The sequence below is a fragment of the Chaetura pelagica genome, unplaced genomic scaffold (genome assembly GCF_000747805.2).
Source record: "Chaetura pelagica isolate M959 unplaced genomic scaffold, ChaPel_1.0 scaffold485, whole genome shotgun sequence".
Taxonomy (NCBI): domain Eukaryota; kingdom Metazoa; phylum Chordata; class Aves; order Apodiformes; family Apodidae; genus Chaetura; species Chaetura pelagica.
This window is the reverse complement of record NW_009953315.1, coordinates 1-18,881: the sequence shown is the minus strand read 5'-3', so window position 1 is coordinate 18,881 and position 18,881 is coordinate 1. Positions and strand designations below refer to the sequence as shown.

The 18,881-nt window shown below is 39.7% G+C and overlaps 1 protein-coding gene across 1 annotated transcript in view; it reads left to right on the top strand.

Annotated features, from left to right (window-relative positions):
- The window catches only part of PDE1C (phosphodiesterase 1C, calmodulin-dependent 70kDa), a gene marked incomplete at its 3' end in the record, with an annotated part of 292,309 nt that extends 278,617 nt beyond the window's left edge, over nt 1–13,692 (top strand). The window contains exons 14-17 of the mRNA XM_009998092.1: nt 3,022–3,142; nt 5,046–5,221; nt 9,892–10,188; nt 13,618–13,692. Of these exons, the coding sequence (XP_009996394.1) occupies nt 3,022–3,142; nt 5,046–5,221; nt 9,892–10,188; nt 13,618–13,692 (669 nt within the window). The remainder of the gene's footprint in view (nt 1–3,021; nt 3,143–5,045; nt 5,222–9,891; nt 10,189–13,617) is intronic.
- Nucleotides 13,693–18,881: the final 5,189 nt, after the last annotated feature.

Sequence of the window (18,881 nt, the reverse complement as noted above, 5' to 3'; positions counted from 1 at the left end):
AAATCACAGTGTCTTTAGGGAAGAAGAGAGAGAACCCTGAGGCAAAGGAGGCACTTGGGGATGTTGCTTAAGGTACATAATTATCAATAAAGTCTAAGTTTTGTTTATGCAATATAAGATTATATTTCCCAACGTTATTATAACTTATTATTGGTATAGGCAATAGAGGGAAAAATACCACTTACCAAATAAAAATTCTGCTGGGTCTTTGAGTTTGTTCACCTGTGGTCCCTTGTGCCACCTCTACCTGTGTCTGTTGATAAGATGCAAGATTTCTCCCAGGGAAAACTTAACAGTTGAACCTTGTGGTTTTTGTGCAAAGCTTGAATATCTCAGGAAGCAGACCCCACCACCCTGCTGCTGAGGTTAGTGATGCAGTTGTACATCTGATACGAGAAATTTGCATGTCTCAGGGTTGTTAGTGGTGTTACTTGCCAAGCAGAAGTGACAAGGCAAAGTGGTTTGGGTTTCTTTGGTCATTAAGAGGTAAAATGCTTTTTGAGTGAATAGGAATAAAAGATGTATCTATAGATAGGCAGACAAACACATGTATCATAGAACGATAGAATGGAGTGTGCTGGAAGGGACCATAAAGATCATCTAATTCCAACCCCCCTGAAGTGGGCAGGGACACCTCTCACTAGACTAGGTTTCTCAAAGGCCCATCCAACCTGGCCTTGAACACTTTCAGGGAGGGGACATCCACAACTTCCTAATGTCTAACCTAAATCTCCCTTCTTCCAGTTTAAAGCTATTACCCCTTGTCTTGTCGCTACAAGCCCTTGTAAAAAGCCCCTCCCCAGCTTTTCTGTAGCCCCTTCAGGCACTGGAAGGCCACTACAAGGTCTTCCCAGAACCTTCTCCAGGCTGAACAACCCCAACTCTCTCAGCCAGTCCTCATAAAACAGGTGCTCCAGCCCTGTGATCATCTTTGTGGCCCTCTCCTAGACTTGCTCCAGCAAGTCCATGTCCTTCTTTTGTTTGGGGCTCCAGAACTGGATGCAGTACTTCAGGTAGGGTCTCATGAGAGTGGAGTAGAGTGGGAGATCCACCTCCCTGGAACTTCTGGCCATACTTCTTTTTATGCAGCCCAGCATATGGTTAACTTTCTGGGCTCGAAGCACACACTGCCAGTTCATGTTAAACTTCTCATCAACCAGCAACCCCATGTCCTTTTCCTCAAGGCCGTTCTCAATCCATTTTCTGCCCAACCTGTGCATGGGATTGCCGCGATCCAGCTGCAGGACCTTACTCTTGGCCTTGTTAAACTGGATAAGGTTGGCCCATCTCTCAAGCCTGTCAAGGTCCCTCTGGATGGCATCCCCTCCCTCCAGCATGTTGATCACACCACAGAGCTAGGTGTCATCAGCAAATTGCTGAGGGTGCACTCAATTCCACTGTCCGTGTCATTGACAAAGATGCTAACCAGCACTGGTCCCGGTATCAACCCTTGAGGAACTTTGCTTGTCAGTGATCTCCTTTTGGACATCAAGTCATTGACCACAAATCTTTGAGTATGACTGTCCAGCCAATTTCTTATCCATAGAATCTGTATCTTACCAATTTAGATGTAAATAAAGTTTTCATTATCCTCAGGTTTCCTGTGACCCACTTAACACTGTTCTCCATACAATTTTCAGTGTTTTCAAAAATTATAGGAAGTTTGCTGGGATTATCTGGGTTGTGATCTAGCACACAATCTCCTGTCATAGTTTTATACTGCATACATTTCTGATTACTCCCTGGGAGAAAAATAATTCCTTTTTCCCTAAATTTTAATAGATAACACTAAGAGTTATGGAAGCACATGACTCAGATGTTCAGATAATACTGCATATTTTCTTCAGATTTATAGAATGTTAGTATAAATTCAGTGAACTTGCAAGAAACATTTTTTATTTGGCTAGGCATAAAAATACACTTAATTACCTATCGTTTTTGGAATTTAGCAAAATCGGGAGGGAAATGAAACTAGAAGGATGCTCAACTGCTTTGCACTCAAGAAGTAGATCAGAGCATCTCCAAATTCAGGTGCCTGGCCCAGGTGACCTCTTCTTTTTTTCTTGTTCTGTTATCTCCTAGAATCACTAGGGTCTATCATAGAAAAATGTCATGACCCAGTCAGAGAATGATAATATTATTAAAATACAATTAATAGCTGATCATTACCAAATATTTAAAAATTGTAACAGCATGGAAAGACCTGAATCTCAGTGTGCCTTAGGAGGGATTAAGGATTTAACTTTTTCTGCAGCATTAAGAAATTTGCTAAGTGGAATCCTAAACTTGAGAAATAGCCCTTGTCCCAGGAGAGAATTTAGGGGAAAGTAAAAGATACTGTATACTCCTCAGTCTCACATTATATCAATACAACATGGATTTTCCTTCATCTCATAAGCTAATGGCCACAGGGCTCTTCAGTCTGCCCTTCCTAACATTCAGATCAGAGACATATTAATCTCTGCCAGACTGTATACTGAAGTTGCAATTATTCAGCCCTTTTTTCCTCCTTATATTAAAGAATGGGGGGAAGGCACCTAAATCTGTTTTATTATTAACAAGAAGAAGCTCAGAATATTCACAACAACCCAATGGATATGCAGTAAAAGAGGTCTGAGTGTAACCCCACACCAGCAATGTGTACCAGTATTGTTACTATTATATTAATTTTCTGCTTTTAGACAGTTAATCTTTAAAACTGGGGTTTATCCAAATCTGCTAGGAATTTGGCTTAAGTATCACACTCCTCTTATAAAAAAAGTTCTGATGCATCTATTTATGTTCCAATTTGCTACCATTTCTTTCCAGTGTTTAAGTAGGTACCTTTTATTTCATGCTTTATCCAGACTCTTGGATCAGGGATTAATGTATAATTTAGTTTTCCCTTTCTAGTATTGCACTCTTTTAAGATGCCATTTTTTAACTCGGTCTTTTACAGTGTGGTTGTCAGCAATCACTGGAGCAGTGAGTCCATATAAATCCTCCTCTTGCCTGCTTGACTCTGCTTGTGTTTCTGCTCAGGTTTCATTGATTTCATTGTGGAACCCACTTTTACTGTGCTGACCGACATGACTGAGAAGATTGTGACTCCACTCATCGACGAAGCTTCTCGCTCTGGCATGTCCGGGTTCAGGCGTTCCAGGTGAATAACCACGTATCCTCTCCCTTCACTCTGCTCCTGTTGCCAGTGCACCCAACTCCCCTGGTCCTCCCCCACCTCAGCATTTTTTCCAAGTGGCTTTAAACCCCATATCCACATTGCTGATGCTGCAGCTCACTTTGTGATGTGACTTTGTTGCAGGGAAATTCCAGCCCAGAGGTGGGCAAAGAGGGAGGCATGAACCTGAGTCATGCCTCCAAAGGCAGTGAGCACAAATGGTTGTAGCCATGCAGTCAGGTGGACTTCAGTCACTGATGTCAAAGAGAAGGTAGAGGGAGTTGTTAATAGGCACTCATTTCTTTGTATCTAAAACTATAACTGGGACTGAAATATGAAAGAGGACTGGGAAGTATAAGCACGTATTAGTATTTAGGTTTATGCAAATTTGGGAAGTACTGCTGAAATTCACTTGGAGTTCAGGCGTAGGAAGTCTTGGACCATTCAACCTCTGCTGTTGTAGAGAAACTACTCTTCTAGTAGTTCCATGGACAAGGCATGGCTTGGGATTCAAATGCCACGTCGTTAGTGTTCCCTAGAGCAGGGCTACCAAGTCAGAATTCCTCTCCCAGGTGACTTCTGTACTCTTGGGCTGTTACACAAAAAGCAAGCACTAATATCTGGTGTTAGCTTGCTGCCATCCTTGAAAGACAGCTGTAGGATTTGTAGGTGAAATAAGTGCCTGATTCCAGCCTCAGCTGAGGTCCTCTGCCTAATGGCTCCCAGTGGCGAATTTTAGGAGCCTCCTCCTTTGACATACATGATTTCTAAATTGTCTGACTCTCTGTCATGGTTTTTCACTCAGGATCAGCAATTAAACCAGCAATAATAATGTTCTCAATCCCTTCCCCCTTCCACCCCGGTAAGGAAGGAGAGAAATGAAAAGAGAGAGAGACTTTCTGGATTGAAAATTAAACTAGACAGCTTTAATTAATTACTAATGAGAAAAGAAAATATGTACAATTATATACAAGTGTGTTCAGGAGCGTGCAGAACCCCTCTTGCCTCCCCCCACCCCCAGCATCTCCCACAGCATCTCCTGAGCTGTGAGCAGTCCCGAAATGTCCCAGAGCTGCTGGAGAGAGCGGCAGAACAGACGGGAGCTGAGAGGAGAGGTATGAGGGTCAGGGATGCACAAGCCTAGGAATCAGTGGTGATGGATAGATAGTGTCCTCCCCACACACTGGCCATGGATGGGAGAGAAGAGAAGAAGAAAAAGAAGGAAGTTGTCTTCCATGATCCCTGACATTACACTGAGCTTATGTAGATACATGGAATGGAATACTTTGGTCAGTTTAGCTGTCCATCCAGTCCACTCCTCCCTGTCGGAGGGTTGCAGATACAGATCTTCTGCACCAGTAGCATCTGAGGCTGCAGATTCAACACGTAGAGCAAAGTGACCTTGAAGTCTCTGCAGTAACATAAACATTCCAGCATTATCAGTCCTCTAGCTGGAAAACTTGCTGCTAGTTAAAAGGCAGTTCTTTAAAGGAGGAAAGAAAAATAAAAATCAGTAAAAGAAAAATTGGTTTCATCCTGGCTCAAACCAGGACACTCTCCAGTAAATGTTTAGGGAGTGAAGATGCACAGCGAATGCAATGGCAGCACTTTGGATTATTCTAATTCTTAGGGACTCTGGACATCAAAAAATAAGCAGGAAAAATCTGTAATTTTTTTCAAATAGTAGCTTAGGTTGTGCTGCTGGCTTTGACATCAGTTGCCCTGCAGTACAAAGGAGAAAGAGGAGGATGAGGGACTCAAGCTTCGTTTTTGTTTTTCCAGGCTGACTTTGTTAAGTTACCTAGACTTACAGTTATTATTTCTTCTTAGCTGTATTTGGGTGTATGGGATACTGATTTCTTCTGTGTTTTGTGATCTTGTATCCCAGTCTGAATAGCATTAGTCCCTCCGAAGTTAAAAGATCAAGTGTCAAGAGCACTGGGTCCGAAGGAAGTGCCTCACTCAACTGCTCCATACTCACTGTGGATTTCAAATGTTTTAAAGCCACCTGGACTGAGGTGGTGCAGCAGAACCGGGAGAAATGGAAAGCACAAGCCACCAAAGGTAACAGCCAGACTTCTTAGTGAAAGAATTAAAATTCTTTTGACCTCCTCTTCTTGAAGTTCTTCTTCAATTAAATTATTCTCCAAGTAAGCACTAGTAGTTTGAAAGAATCTGCTTTTCAAGCTCAACAACCTATGCTGAGTTCAGAAAGACAGGGATATTTTGTCTCATCTGTGCCTTAGACTTCTATGTGGTGTAATTGTACATAATGAAGAGGATGTGGACAATGGGAGAAAAAAAAACAAACTGTAAGGGAGGTCCCCTAAAGTCATGAGTCAGTGGGTGCAAAAATAGCTGGAACATTTTTGTAGAGATAGATTGTCAATTGCTCACTGTTCTGATTGAAAAAGGTACAGATGATAGTTCAGGGGAGGACAGGATATATTCAATTCACTGCTTATTTCTAGTGATATGTTGGATAATGAATTGGGAACTATGCTGCAAAAGCTCATGATGTCTTCCTGTCTTTCCAGCAGTAATAAGGGCCCAGCAGTGGGGGCAGGAGTGCTGTGTGCAGTTTTGGCCACTGCAGTTGAGGAAATATATGGACCAGTTTTAGATAATACAGAATACAGCAATGCAAATGGTGACAACTACTGGTTATAGCTGAGAAGAAAGCAGTTTCTGCTGAAAGCAGTTTTCTGAAGATTACTGTACCTGCAAAACAGGGGAACTATTTTTTTTTTTTTACACAGTCCCATACCCTGGTTTGTTAAGAGGAGAAAAAAATGGCAGATGATTACAACTTGATATTAGGTTAGATTTTGGCAAATCTCTATTGTTGGAGTTGTTTTGGAGCTAATTAGAGCCATCTGTTGAGAACCACTTAAGTATAACTGCCCCTTGATTCCAGTGTCTGGATGATTGCCCAAGGTCTCCTTGAGTCCTGGGGTAGTTTAGATCAGGTTTGGAAAAAGAAAGGAGAAATGTATCACTGATTTATTTTATTTTTTTAATTTATTTTTTTTTCCTTCATGAAACTCTGATGCAATTTATTCTCTGAGCTGAATGCTTGTTACTCAAACCCTTATTTAATGGAGTTGTTGTATTTCATGTAAATGAAGGAGTTAGATTTTAATGTATTCTGTGGTGCTGGCTTTGGAGCTGATGGAAGATATGGTGTAATTCTCCTATTTGCTAGAGCAGATCATTCCTCTCCGACTGAAAGGCCTGTCTAAAGGTGCAGAAAACCACAAATTATTAGTCAAATTAAATTTTCCTCTGTGATTAAAACTTGCCATTCAGGGAAAGCCTTTCTAAGCATTCCATGAAAATGAAAACAAAAACATACTTCAAGACCTGCTTATTTGCCAGGGGCTTTTTGTAGCTTTTTTTTTTTTTCTAAAACAATATTTACTATTTCATGGCTCTTTGTGGACAAACAAATTAAAGGTGAACAAACAAGCAAAGTATTTAAATGGTCAGTGTTGCACTGTGTAGGAGTATTGAGTGAATGAAGACAATACAGTTAACTAGTTTTAAGGGTTTCATTTCAACATGTATTGGATTGTATATACATATTTGCTTGTTTATTGAGGACCTACTATGTCCTTACCCTATATGCAAGAGAAACCTGTGGGGAAATAAATAAAACATGCCTTACATTTCACCTAAAACAAATATAGAAAGTAGATCATTATGATTTTGGCTATTTAACTTTTAAGTGTGCTTTGCACCTACTTGCAGTGACTGCTTTGCATAAAGGTTTTTATCTAAATGGGCACATGTAAATATCAAGTTCTGCTTCAAGTGGATGAGCACATGTGGCTTAACTAATGCTGCTACTACTAATATGTATTGATGTGGGATTTCATATCCATTCTTTACATAGTATCCTGACCTGAAGTCTTTGGTGATTCATATTTTAGCTGAAAAGGAAAAGGGTTTATTTTTAATTGCCTCATACAAAATCCTTCTAGCCGCTCCTGACAGTGGTCTTTGGAAGAATTAGTTGGTTGCTTGAAAGCAGCAAGCTCACTAATCAGCGTTATTAAGCACAGGAGCCCTTGAGTTAGGTCATTGTATCTTTACCTTTCTGACAAACCTTTAGCCTTTAGCCTGATTTACTGCATGGCTTTGCCAAACTTCATCACCAATAACATGGATCAGGGCACCTGTTTATGGGTGAAGGATTCAGAATTTCTGTGTTTCTGGATGCATTTAGCAGTACAAGCAGGCATGTTTTTCTCTCCTGAAAGATTTATACAAACACATGGCTCGGCATACCTTGGTAGGGGCTGGGGACTAAGAAACTGCTCTTGGTCTGCAAAACCCTCACATGAAAACCATTGTTCAGCTGCTCTTGACTTGCAGCAAGTCTCTGCACCCCTCTCCATCTGCCTTGCCTGTCCTGGCCATATGCAGCAAGGCCTGATGCACAGCAGGAGTTTAAATTTCTTACCTCCCATCAAACTGGTGTCTTGCAATTCATCAAGATCCTCTGCCAATAAAAATAAGAATTAAGAGAAGGTGGATAAAGCGTTTAACTCGTGATTGAAAGCAAATAGCAGCTGGGGATCAGAAAGGAAGCATAGTAATCTATTATTATTATTATTACTATTGTTACTGTCAAATTGCCTGTTGAATTTTGTATTCCCTTTGTTAATGGCATTGTCAGTGGGCTATTTTTATCCTGAGTGCGATATTTATAGAATATGTCTCTGACTGTGTGGGCAAGGTAAGTGTGTTTATTACTGATCCTTTTTTTTAGATTAAATAATCATCACTAAGTAGCTACAAATTAAGAAAGAAAAAAAAAGAAGTAAATAATAAAGAAACAACCTGATGTGCAAAGCACCTTTAGATACTGTGTCTTCTGACACTAATTTTGACAAGAGGCACTTGTCCAACAGTGCTGTAGCAAGCTCCTGTCTCCTGAGATGAATTTCACTCCTGTGGTTCAAGTGCAAAATGCTGTATTTATTTTTTTCCACATCCCCAAATGAGAAGGGTTGTATACCATGAGACTCCAGGGAAAATATCAACATGCCTAGCTGACCTATGTGTGGAAGCTGCTATAGATTTCAGGAATTATTAATAAAACGAGGGAGGTTCATATATAATTTAATTATATTTTGGTGTGAGCCATAATTTGTTAATTTAATAATTAATTAACTTTAGTTAGCTGCTGGCAAGGAAATACAGATTGCATTTCTTATAAAGATGGCTCTCCCTGTTTCACTCTTGCATTCCATTGCTACAGTTTTCTCAAAAAATGGTTCTGATTCACTCATAAGAAATATCTGACAAGTCACTTAGCCTTTATTTTGTAAATTTTACTCATTGTCCAAGACCCTGCTCCTGTAAGGAAGAAAAAATCTTCCCTATAGATATCAAGAGTATTTCCATAGGACCAAGGTCGACTTTATTTAGTGTCTTGTAGCATCTGCTCCTGTGCTCATCAGCTTACACGGTCTCTCAGAAAACAGGAGATACCTCTGTGATTCCTACCACAATTAAAGTGCAATTGGTTGCCCACAGTGGGGTAATTACTGGGCTAGGATGCTGCCTACCCAGAAGTCTTGAATACAGGCTCAGGACAGTCACATCTGAATGCTTAGCCGCAGTATGTTTATAGATATGCTCCAAAGCTGGTTAAACTCACAGGTTCCATATTGAGTGTGTGCTGGGCTACTCAGCTGCTTTTGCAGATGAAGTCTCTATTGATCATGGAAAATGTGGAGAAAATTAAGGGGTTTGTGCACACCCAGATCAAGGGATGCACTGAGGGACTGTGCTTGTGTCCTGCTTTCCAGTGTGATGCAGGAAGCCACACAAGCCTTGGCAGTTTTCTGTTGGGGTGCACTATACCCAAACTGGACTAGAAATATAGTGGTCTCAACATCTGGAGCCAAAATAATTTGCAACCAATATTACACGTAAGTGTTGCATCAGGAAATAAGGCTTGAATAAGAACAAGAGTAATACCTTGAGTGGGGGAGATCAGCTTCTCTGTGGATTGTTGTGGGTTTTTTTTTTCTGAATGAAAATATTTTCAGATGCTGCTGTTGTTCAAACACTCACTTTTGAATTTATGCCTTTGTATATTTGTGACTGACTGTAATTTTTGGGATGGAAGGGGAAGTACTAGTAGCAATATATTAGTCTGCCGAGAAAGGATAAGAGCCATAAAAAAATATAATGGTAAGTAGAAGGGAAGAGATGAGGAAGCTGGCATGAGAAGCAACCTGAAACAAGACAGGAAAAAAAGCAGGTAACAAAGAACCAGGACTTCTTAAATGGTTTGAGTTTTATAAGACAGTATGAGATAAACATTCAGTTGAATGTTGTTTGACTGATTGTTGTATGTCAAAAATTAAACTAACTTTGGCACTCCTAGGGCCTTCAATAACTATTATCACTTTTTAATTTGCCTTTAAAGAATTCTGAGGAACTGCGTTTTCAAAGATGAACTTTATATGGTAAAAAAAGAACATGAACATAATATGCATTTAGGCCAACTTTTTTTTTTTTTCAGAATAGTTTCTTAAATATTCTTCCATGCTCTTTTTCCCTTGTCAAGTCAATTTATGAAAGTAAAAACTCTATGCATGTAAAAAGCTGAAGCAGATTTAGCAGATTTAGTTGTGTGTGTTGTATCATTCTTGTCAAATTGACTGATAATCATGATTTCTTCCCTCGCTTTGCTTCTCCCTTTGCTGAGGATGCAGAAGAAAAAGCTAAGAAAGAAGCAGAGGAAAATGCTCATCAGGGAACAGATGAAAAGAAAACAGATGAAAAAGATGAGAAGCCATCTGAAGATGCCACAGCAGCAAAGACAGAGAACAGCAAAGAAACAAATCCTGGGGAAAACAGAAGTGCAGATTCCAATAAGAGTAATGTAAATGGGACTCAGCAAACTGGGGTGAACAAGCATGAAGCCTCTCAAGGGAAAAACACGTCTAGGACAGATAAGGGAACAGATTCTCATCACTCAGCAGGAGAAGAAAAACAGCATGTTCAGAATGGTGAGTTCTCTCCTCCCACTGAAACATAAATCCAGCCCTAAAACCACTATCTCACCTCAGTGATGGAGAAACCTGATGTCCTGAAAAAGGATGTCTTGGGCCCAGAGCCTCTTCCCGGACATTGGCATAGACATGGGCATATGAGAATTGGAAACTCTAAACTTACTAGTGCTCTTCCATAATAGATGAGGTACATCATAACTGTTGGAGCACTTCTGAAGGAAGGGAGGAAATGTTTTTGCTAATGGAAATGAAGCAACTTGATACACAGGCTAAAAAGCTGAAACAAATATTCTTTTTTCAGTTTCACCTTAATTCCTTAGGGAACTGAGGGAGAAGTCAAAGCTTAGTACACTTTTTAAAAAGACAAATTAAAAATATCTTTGAATTGAGTCTGTATATACGTGTGTGTATATATATGCACACACATATATATATGTATAGAACATAGGACTTCCCCTAATCTCTGTTTTTATAAGTTCTTTTATTTATGCTTCCTTTGCTCAGCTTTTTTATTAGGGCAGTCATGAGTCTTTTTTTGTATTTTTTTTTGTCAGAAATTTTATTACAGTATTTTAACTTACTATAGAACTGAGTTAAAATAAAAAACACATTTTGTACCCAAAAAAGCTGGAAAAGATGTTTGAAAGTTACATTAAACATTTTTTAAAAATGTTAGACCCATGATAACAGATCAGTTGTCCATTGGCCATTTCACTGTCCTTTTCTTCCCAACTTTTGCAAATGGCAGTACAGCAACATATGATTTGTCACAAGCTTGGTTAGCATTAGAGAGTCCAAAACAAGCAAAAAACTCAGACTCAGAAGGATCCTCTTGGAAAAAGTCTGAGTGAGCTTACAGACTTGAAAATCCCAGGCTCAGGCAGTGAGCTTTGGTGGCAGCAGAGGCAGAAATTCTGTTTAAAGCATCTCTGGTATGATTCTTACATGTTTCACTTGGCTGCTGGTCTTCCCCAGTGATCTCTTAATCATGAGGGCTTTTTTAGAGGAGAAGCACTATGGGGATACAAACTGCCAAGCTTTGTTACATGTGGGAGTTGTCTTCACTGTTACATGGGTGAAGAGGAGTGGGCCCCCAAGGAGACAAAAAAGTTAAGAACATAAGAAAACCAGTTAGACTGCATAAGACTCTTCTGAAATCCTCTGTCTTACATGCTTCTAACAATATGGGGCTTAAGTGTGCTCTAGTGATTTTGATAGTACCTTTTTCTGCATTGTCTCTCTGCTGCAGGTGTCAAAAATGCTTTGAAAGGAATTTTAATGATTTCTGAAAATTATTGTCTTCCTCAGGAAAGGAAATTCTGCTCCTTAATTTATGGGAAAAGGCTTTTATGAGGTTACAATCATTGCTGAGTCTTTGGACACTGATGAAATCTTAACATTCATATATCTGGGTTAAACACAGATTCCTATACACATATAGGTTAATATCTCATTGTAAAGTATTTGCCTTATTATTTTTATGCCTTTGTAATCCCTTTCAAAAAGATCATTATGGTCGTTGTTCTGCTCTGCTGCTGGCAGTATGGCAGGGAAGATATTGCAACACTCAAAGGTCCCTTATTCATAAGTTACATTCAATGAAAGGTCAGGAATTATGTTGTCAGATGAGCTTGAAATCTCTCTCAGTCACTCACTGCCTTTGTGCTTTATCAGAGAGATCAAACTGTGAAACAGGGTATGAGTGGCTGTTCATCATCTTTTCCTGCATGCAGGGTCAAGCAAATTAATTATACAGTGGTCAAATAAAACATTATTAGCTCATCATTACTATCAGACTTAAGATAGTTAAGGAAATGTGAGACTTTGTACTTGTTAGATATGTTTTCATTTCATTTTCTGAAGACAGTGTCCTTCTTTTAGAGGCCACCTCTCAAGCTGATACCTCAACCTTGCTTGGAGCTGCTCATACCTTTCTGTTCAAGGAACCCAAGTCAGTAGCAGTGTGGTCAGCTGATGAGGTTGCTGCTTGTCCTATCTTGCACTCATTTTTTTTCCTACCCACATAATGATCTTAAGAAGAAAAACATGCAAGTTTTGACTCTGAATAAGAGGTGACAGGACATGTTTGTTTTCCATCCTGTTGAATATTTTAAGATTTGAAAGCCATTCTCCTTTTATACTATGGTGAAACTCAATTGGAGAGAGATCAATCCTCTCTCATCCAAGAATAACAAATATTCTAGTTGTTAGGACACGAGGTGGAAGAGCGAGACCTTGCTTCTATATAATGTCTCTTATTTGAGCCATTTTGAAAATAAGTATCCACTGGTCAAGACTATTTGAAGTCAGATCCTCTTTAACACATAGTACTTATAATCTTGAGCCAGAGGCTGTGAAATCGTTATAATAACAAAAATAGTAATACATATGGAATAGCATTGCTTAATTTCATCCCTGTAATACACCTCATGCTTACAAAATTCTGAAGTGAGAATGTACATCTTTTTGTGTTGAGATGTGGGTCACAAATTCATTGCTACTCCTCTGTGAGGGAAAGGACAAGCTTCCTGTTGCCCTCTGGGCAGGCCACTGTTGTGTCTCCAGACATCTGAAGGAAGGACACTTTCTTTGCTGCTGTTTGAACACTATAGCTGAAAGAGCCCTGTTCTACTAGAGATCTCCCTGTAAGTTACTCTTCATTTGCTCTTCCATTTGGCACTCTGATTCAAGGACAGGATGGTCTGGGAAGGTCTGATGTGCTTTCCTGTATAGAGGACAGAAAATGAGAATTACTCTGGTTAACATTCCTGGCTTCATAAAATACACCCCAGCTCAAGTTGCCATTTTCATTCTGCATCAACCACTGCTCTGCAAAAGGCCTTGCTTTCCTGGTTTGCTATAGAGACTCTCAAGCCAATGACCAGTGCTAACACGATTGTTTGCTCCCTGATACCATCATCAAATAACCAACACACATGAATCTGTGGATAAAAGAAACTGGCAAAAGAAATAAGACAAAACTGTACAGGATCGTTTGTGATGTGGTGGTTCTTTAATGCAGCGACTTATGATAAAGTCTTGGAGGGTCTCAGTCCTTTAAAAAGCATAAATGTTTCAGAGCCCTGATTTTGAAATTAAGGTTGTGCTCAGGTTTTTAATGGCCTACATACAACCAAAGGGAATACGAGTTTCCATGTGCATTTAAGAAGGTGTCAACAATTAGAATAAATTTAATAGTAGATTGTGTCAACAATTAGAATAAATTTAATAGTAGATTAAAAAAAAAGCTTGATTTGCTTTTGGAGTTTGGTAAATTTTGTCTGGTGCTTTATTCTATAAAAATGTGTTAATCCAGTTCTTTGTGAATTCAAACCTTTTCTCCTGAGGATTTGATTGTGTTACAGGCATTAATAAACTGCAGTCTACGTTGAAATGCTTATAGTGTTTCTTATTGCTTTTTTCTAGGTGAATTAAAGGAAGACAATAAATTGGAAAAAAAAGATCACTCTAGTGTGGGGGATGAATCAAAGAAAACAGATGGTAAGGACAACATTTTATTACATTTTGTCACCTGTATTTATATGCAATATATTGTTACCTGGACATCCTCAGTTTATTTTAAAAACAGAAAATTGCGTGATAACCAGAGAAAGACTTAAAAGAAACAGTCACTAGACTTGACAAAAGCCATTGGGGCATTCTGGGGGAAATAATTCATTTCATATAATGCCCAGCACCAGCACTGAGTTGTTCTGTTGGTAAGCCTTATCCACCAATATCCATGCAGTGCCTGCAAGGAAAATTCTGGATTATTAGAGTTGCTTAATAGGAAATGTAGATTTGTGAATCTTCCTGACTTTCCTTGGAATCCTCTCTGCTAGGACAAGCTCCCTGGGGGATGCAAACAACAGAGCTAAGGAAAAAACCTGCACAAAGTGTTGCTATTTTTCAATTGCATGTTATATTATGCCAATACAAACACGAAGCTTTTGTGACTTAATTGGCTGAGGGTAAATTTGCCAAGTACTGTCAAACCACAGGTCTGGGAAGCAAACAGGACTGAGCATATCAGCATAGAGGTCTTATTAAGGATGCTACAGAAAAAGGATGTTGCTGAAACATTGTTGAGCTGAAGCAATTCCAAGCCATAGAACAGTTTCTCGGGCATCTGGGAATAGTTGCAAATGAATCTGAGCCTAGTGTAGAGGTCCATAGATGTTTTAGTAGACTTGACAAAGTGGAAAGACAGCTCCAAGGTCTGTGGCACATTTGCAGCTGTGTGTGCCTAGGGGCTCTGAGATAAAGCCTTTACCCACTTTGCTCCAAAAGCAATTGCTTAAGTATTAGGTAGCAAAATAAACAGAAAAGAGTATTAGAGCTAGCATTTTCTTTGTGTATGTCTCAGTGAAATCGACTGAAACACAGCTATTCCAAAATGTAAACAATACAGTACTTTGTTTTGATGGTGAAGAAAGACAACCTCATTGTAATTACTCCAGTTTAGAATTATACCCATTTTTTGTTTATTGCTTCATTTTAAGAAATTACTTTAAATTCCTGTTGCTCTAGCAAAGTGATAAATAAGAAGAAAGTGTGATACCTTAACTAAAAATGTAGAAAAAATTGTCTAGAAACAGGTATTATCTTCAAACAACTAAATGTGTATTTTTTTGAAAGAGAGCCCTTAGCAACAATTGTTTAGGAAAATCCAATTATTTGGTTAAGAGGTAAAATTATTTACACACTTGAGTTAAGTGTCTTAGGAAAACAGTCTTGAAAAAGTACCATTCCCAACTCTTTCTGCGGTCATGCAGAAACTAAGCACAAATACTCAAATAACATGTGATGCTTCAGATGTTCATGAGTATGTTGAGTGCTGTATGTAGCTATCAAGACCCCAGAAGAGTTATTAGGCAAAATGGCTACTCTCCCCACTGAGGTGGGTGATGAGGAGTGACTGGGCTGGAAGGCTGCAGCTGGACTAGATGGATGCAGAAATATGGGGGCTTCTCCAGGAGCATTCAGGAGCATCAGCTCAGCCAAGGGAGTAGACCTGGGAATCCCTAACTTTGAGGACTGAGTTATGTTTGAAAGCCTACATTCCTAATGTCTCAGAAATATTAGGGACATCTATTTAGTTGGGCTGGTGAAGCAAGAAATCATAGTTTCATGCTGACTTGAAGGGTGAGGATGTGAATGTAGTTCCTTGCAAGCTACTAGTCTTTGTGTGGTGTTAGTAATTTAAGGTCTGTTTGTTCTCCTGTAAGAAAAAGTTCTGTTTGTCCCCTTAGGGAAACCACCAATACCAGGGGACCAGTTGATTGCAGTGAATAAGCAACTGTAACCATGCAAGGACAGTTTTTTGGCTGAATGCTTTTAAGTCAGACCCTGTAAAGACAGATAGTAGCCAACAATCTCTTTGATAGAAGTCAAGAGAAAAATTGTGAATGATGTGCCTTAGAAAAGAAAGTGCTAGAGTGGCACTTCTGTTTTAACAAATCCTGTGCAACCTGCTCTGTCCATTACTCACTCCAGAGTGAATTTCCTCACAAGCCCTTTGAGGGATGTGTAGAAAGGAGCATTATCCATGGATAATATATAGCTGTTTGCAGTCTTTTGAAATGTTTACCCAAACATGCTTTCTCATGGTCTTTCACATACTGGAAAAAGGGATTGAACAAGGGAGTTAGATAGAGGTTACCATCATAATGCACTCACCACATGTAGTTTGCACTGTAGTGAGACCCCACCTGAAGTACTGTGTCCAGCTCTGGAGCCTGCAACAGAAGTAGGACATGGAGCTCTTGGAATCAGTCCAGAGGAGGGCCATGAAAAGAAGGCTGGAGCACTTCTCCTATGAAGACAGGCTGAGAGAGTTGGGGTTGTTCATCCTGGAGAAGATAAGGCTTCAGGGAGACCTTACAGCAGCCTTCCAGTACCTGAAGGGGCTACAGAAAAGTTGGAGAGGGACTGTTTACAAGGGTGTGTAGTGAAAGGACAAGGGGTAATGGATTAAAATTGGAAGAGGGGAGATTTAGGTTAGGTTTTGAAAGAAATTCTTTAATGTGAGGGTAGTGAGACACTGGAACAGGTTGCCTAGGGAAGCTGTGGATGCCCCTTCCCTGGAAGGGTTAAAGGCCAGGTTGGATGGGTCTTGAAGCAAGCTGGTCTACTGGAACTTTCTCTACCTGTGGCAGGGTGGTTGGAATTAGATGATCTTTAAGGTCCCTCCCAACCCAAACCATTCTGTGATTCTATAATCTACATATCTTTTAAATACCTCCAGGGATGGGGCCTGACAATCCTTTTGGTGAAGAAATTTTTCCTGATATCCAATCTAAACCTCCCCTGTCACAACTTGAGGCCACTTCCTGTTTTTCTTTTCCTTGTTACTTGGGCCAACAGACCAACCCCCACTTTGCTACAGCCTCATTTTAGGTAGTTGTAGAGAGGTTCCTTTTCTCCAGACTAAACAATTCCAGTTCCCTCAGATGCTCTTCATAAAACATGTTCTCCAGACCCTTCACCAGTTTTGTTTCTCTTGTTTGGACACCCTACAGCACCTCCATGTCTTTCTTGTACTGAGGGTCCCAACACTGAACACAGTACTTGAGGTGTGGCCTCACAAGTGTTGAGTACAGGGGCACGATCACTTCTGTAGCCCTGCTGGTCACACTATTTCTGATACAAGCCAGGATGCCATTGGCCTTGGCTACCTGGGCACACTGCTGGGCTCATATTCAGCTAACTGTCAATGAGTAGCCTAGGTGCTTTTCTGCCAGGCAGCTTTCCAGCCACCCTTCCCCTAAGAATTTTTTCCCAAAAGTTGTTAGAATATCTTGTTACAGAAATACATACATGCCAAAATGTTTCTAACACATCTATCCTACAATATGGGGAACAAAGTGGCCAGGGACATGTAGAATAACTATTCCATGTGAGCATGATGACATTGAAGCCACATATCTATGCCGTATTCACAGATGTAAAATGTAGATTCTGTGTCAGAGTTACCTTCAGGCTATCAAAAAATGGTTAAGTGGGGATGCCTCCAGAAACAGGAACTGGGCTCACCAAGACAGCAAGGAGCTACATAGGTGTGTAGCCAGAGCTTCATGTGACTGAATCAAGTCTGTGCATAAGCTAACTACTTTAAAACTAGCTTAAGGATGGCTATGTAAGCTTCAGTCATGCCTTTGATTTCAGTCTTAGCCACTTCAAAATCCTGTGCAAGTCTCTTGAACGTAGGCTAGTCTCTTTCTCATGTTAATCTATTGTTTGTAATATTGTTTGTTGGTGGGGTTTTTTGGGGGCTTTTTTTTTGTTGGTGCTGGGTTTTTTTGTTTTGTTGCTGTTTTGGTTTTTTGTTTTGTTGCTGTTTTGGTTTTTTTTTGATGGGAGATGCCGGTTGTTACTCAGTACTGCACCTTTTCCAGTTCCAAGAAAAGAGATAAAGGATTGTCATTTCCCACATAAAGACACAGCCCTATCAGGGACGTCATCAGTGCATGCAGTTCATCACATTTCCTGTGGGATAGAAAATCATTAAACCATTTGGGAAAACATGATTTTTCCCATGTGAAATAGTTGCTTTTTCAAAACTTCAAGTGGAAAATTGTAAGCAGTCACATGGAAACAATTTGTATTTACATTCACAAGCTTTATTGGTTTTGCTTACAAAACAGACAGCAAAGGAGAATATTATTCTTCCTCCTTTTAGACTAGATACAAGGAAGACACATTTTTACAATGAGGATGGTGAAACACTGGAACAGGTTGCCCAGGGAGTTGGTAAATGCCACATCTTTGGAAACATTCAAGATCAGGTTGGACAGGACTCTGAGCAACCCAAACTATTCTGTGATTCCTACTTTCACAGTTTATCACTCCCACCTCCTCATTTTTTTTTTTCTATTGGGAAAAAATTCTGCAAAGTTAATGTAAAGTTTTAAGTGCAGCTCTGTTTTGGGGACCAAAACACAATTCATGCCAATATTCCTTTTCAGCCAGCAGATAAAGACAATTAAAAGGGTATTTTTTTTGTGTATTTGTTTTGATAACTTATTATTCCAGTGGCAACATGCAAGTTTGCAGGTCCTAGCACAGAACTATACATGATATTTGTATCTTGAACAACTAGTATAGAGAAAACTTCATGTTCCCTGGGTATGTGTCATGAGCAATGCTCCCACCTCGTGGTGAAATCACAACCCAGCGTTTTGGCAGGTCATAGTTTCAGTAATATGCTGTGCAACAAAATAGAATGAAATTTAGTTAACTGATATCTAACATAACATAATATAAACAAAATGTAGCCTTTAAAACATAGAAACTCCATGAAGATTTCATTACAGGCTTGCCAGAAATTTAGGTTTTAGTGTTCTTCATTTTGTTAAGCTCTACTGTTGTTTAACAGTAGTCAAAAGCCTCTCTTATATGTTCTATATATTGCTTATGCCATCAGATAAAGCTACCTTTTGGTCTTAATTTTTCATTACAATCATTCCTTGATAAGGAAGCGGAAAATTCCCTGATTATAAAGTACAGGGGCTTCCTTTCATTTTGTCCCACTTGTCCCTGTAGGTCAAGTGGCAGAGTAGTTGGCACAGATGTTATCTGAGAACGCCTTTGGTGTAGGAACATGATGGGAGGAAGGAGCCATGATGATGGCTCCACTCCCATAGAGTCAAATTAACAACTTTCTTCCCAGCTTCATTTAAGGAGAATGC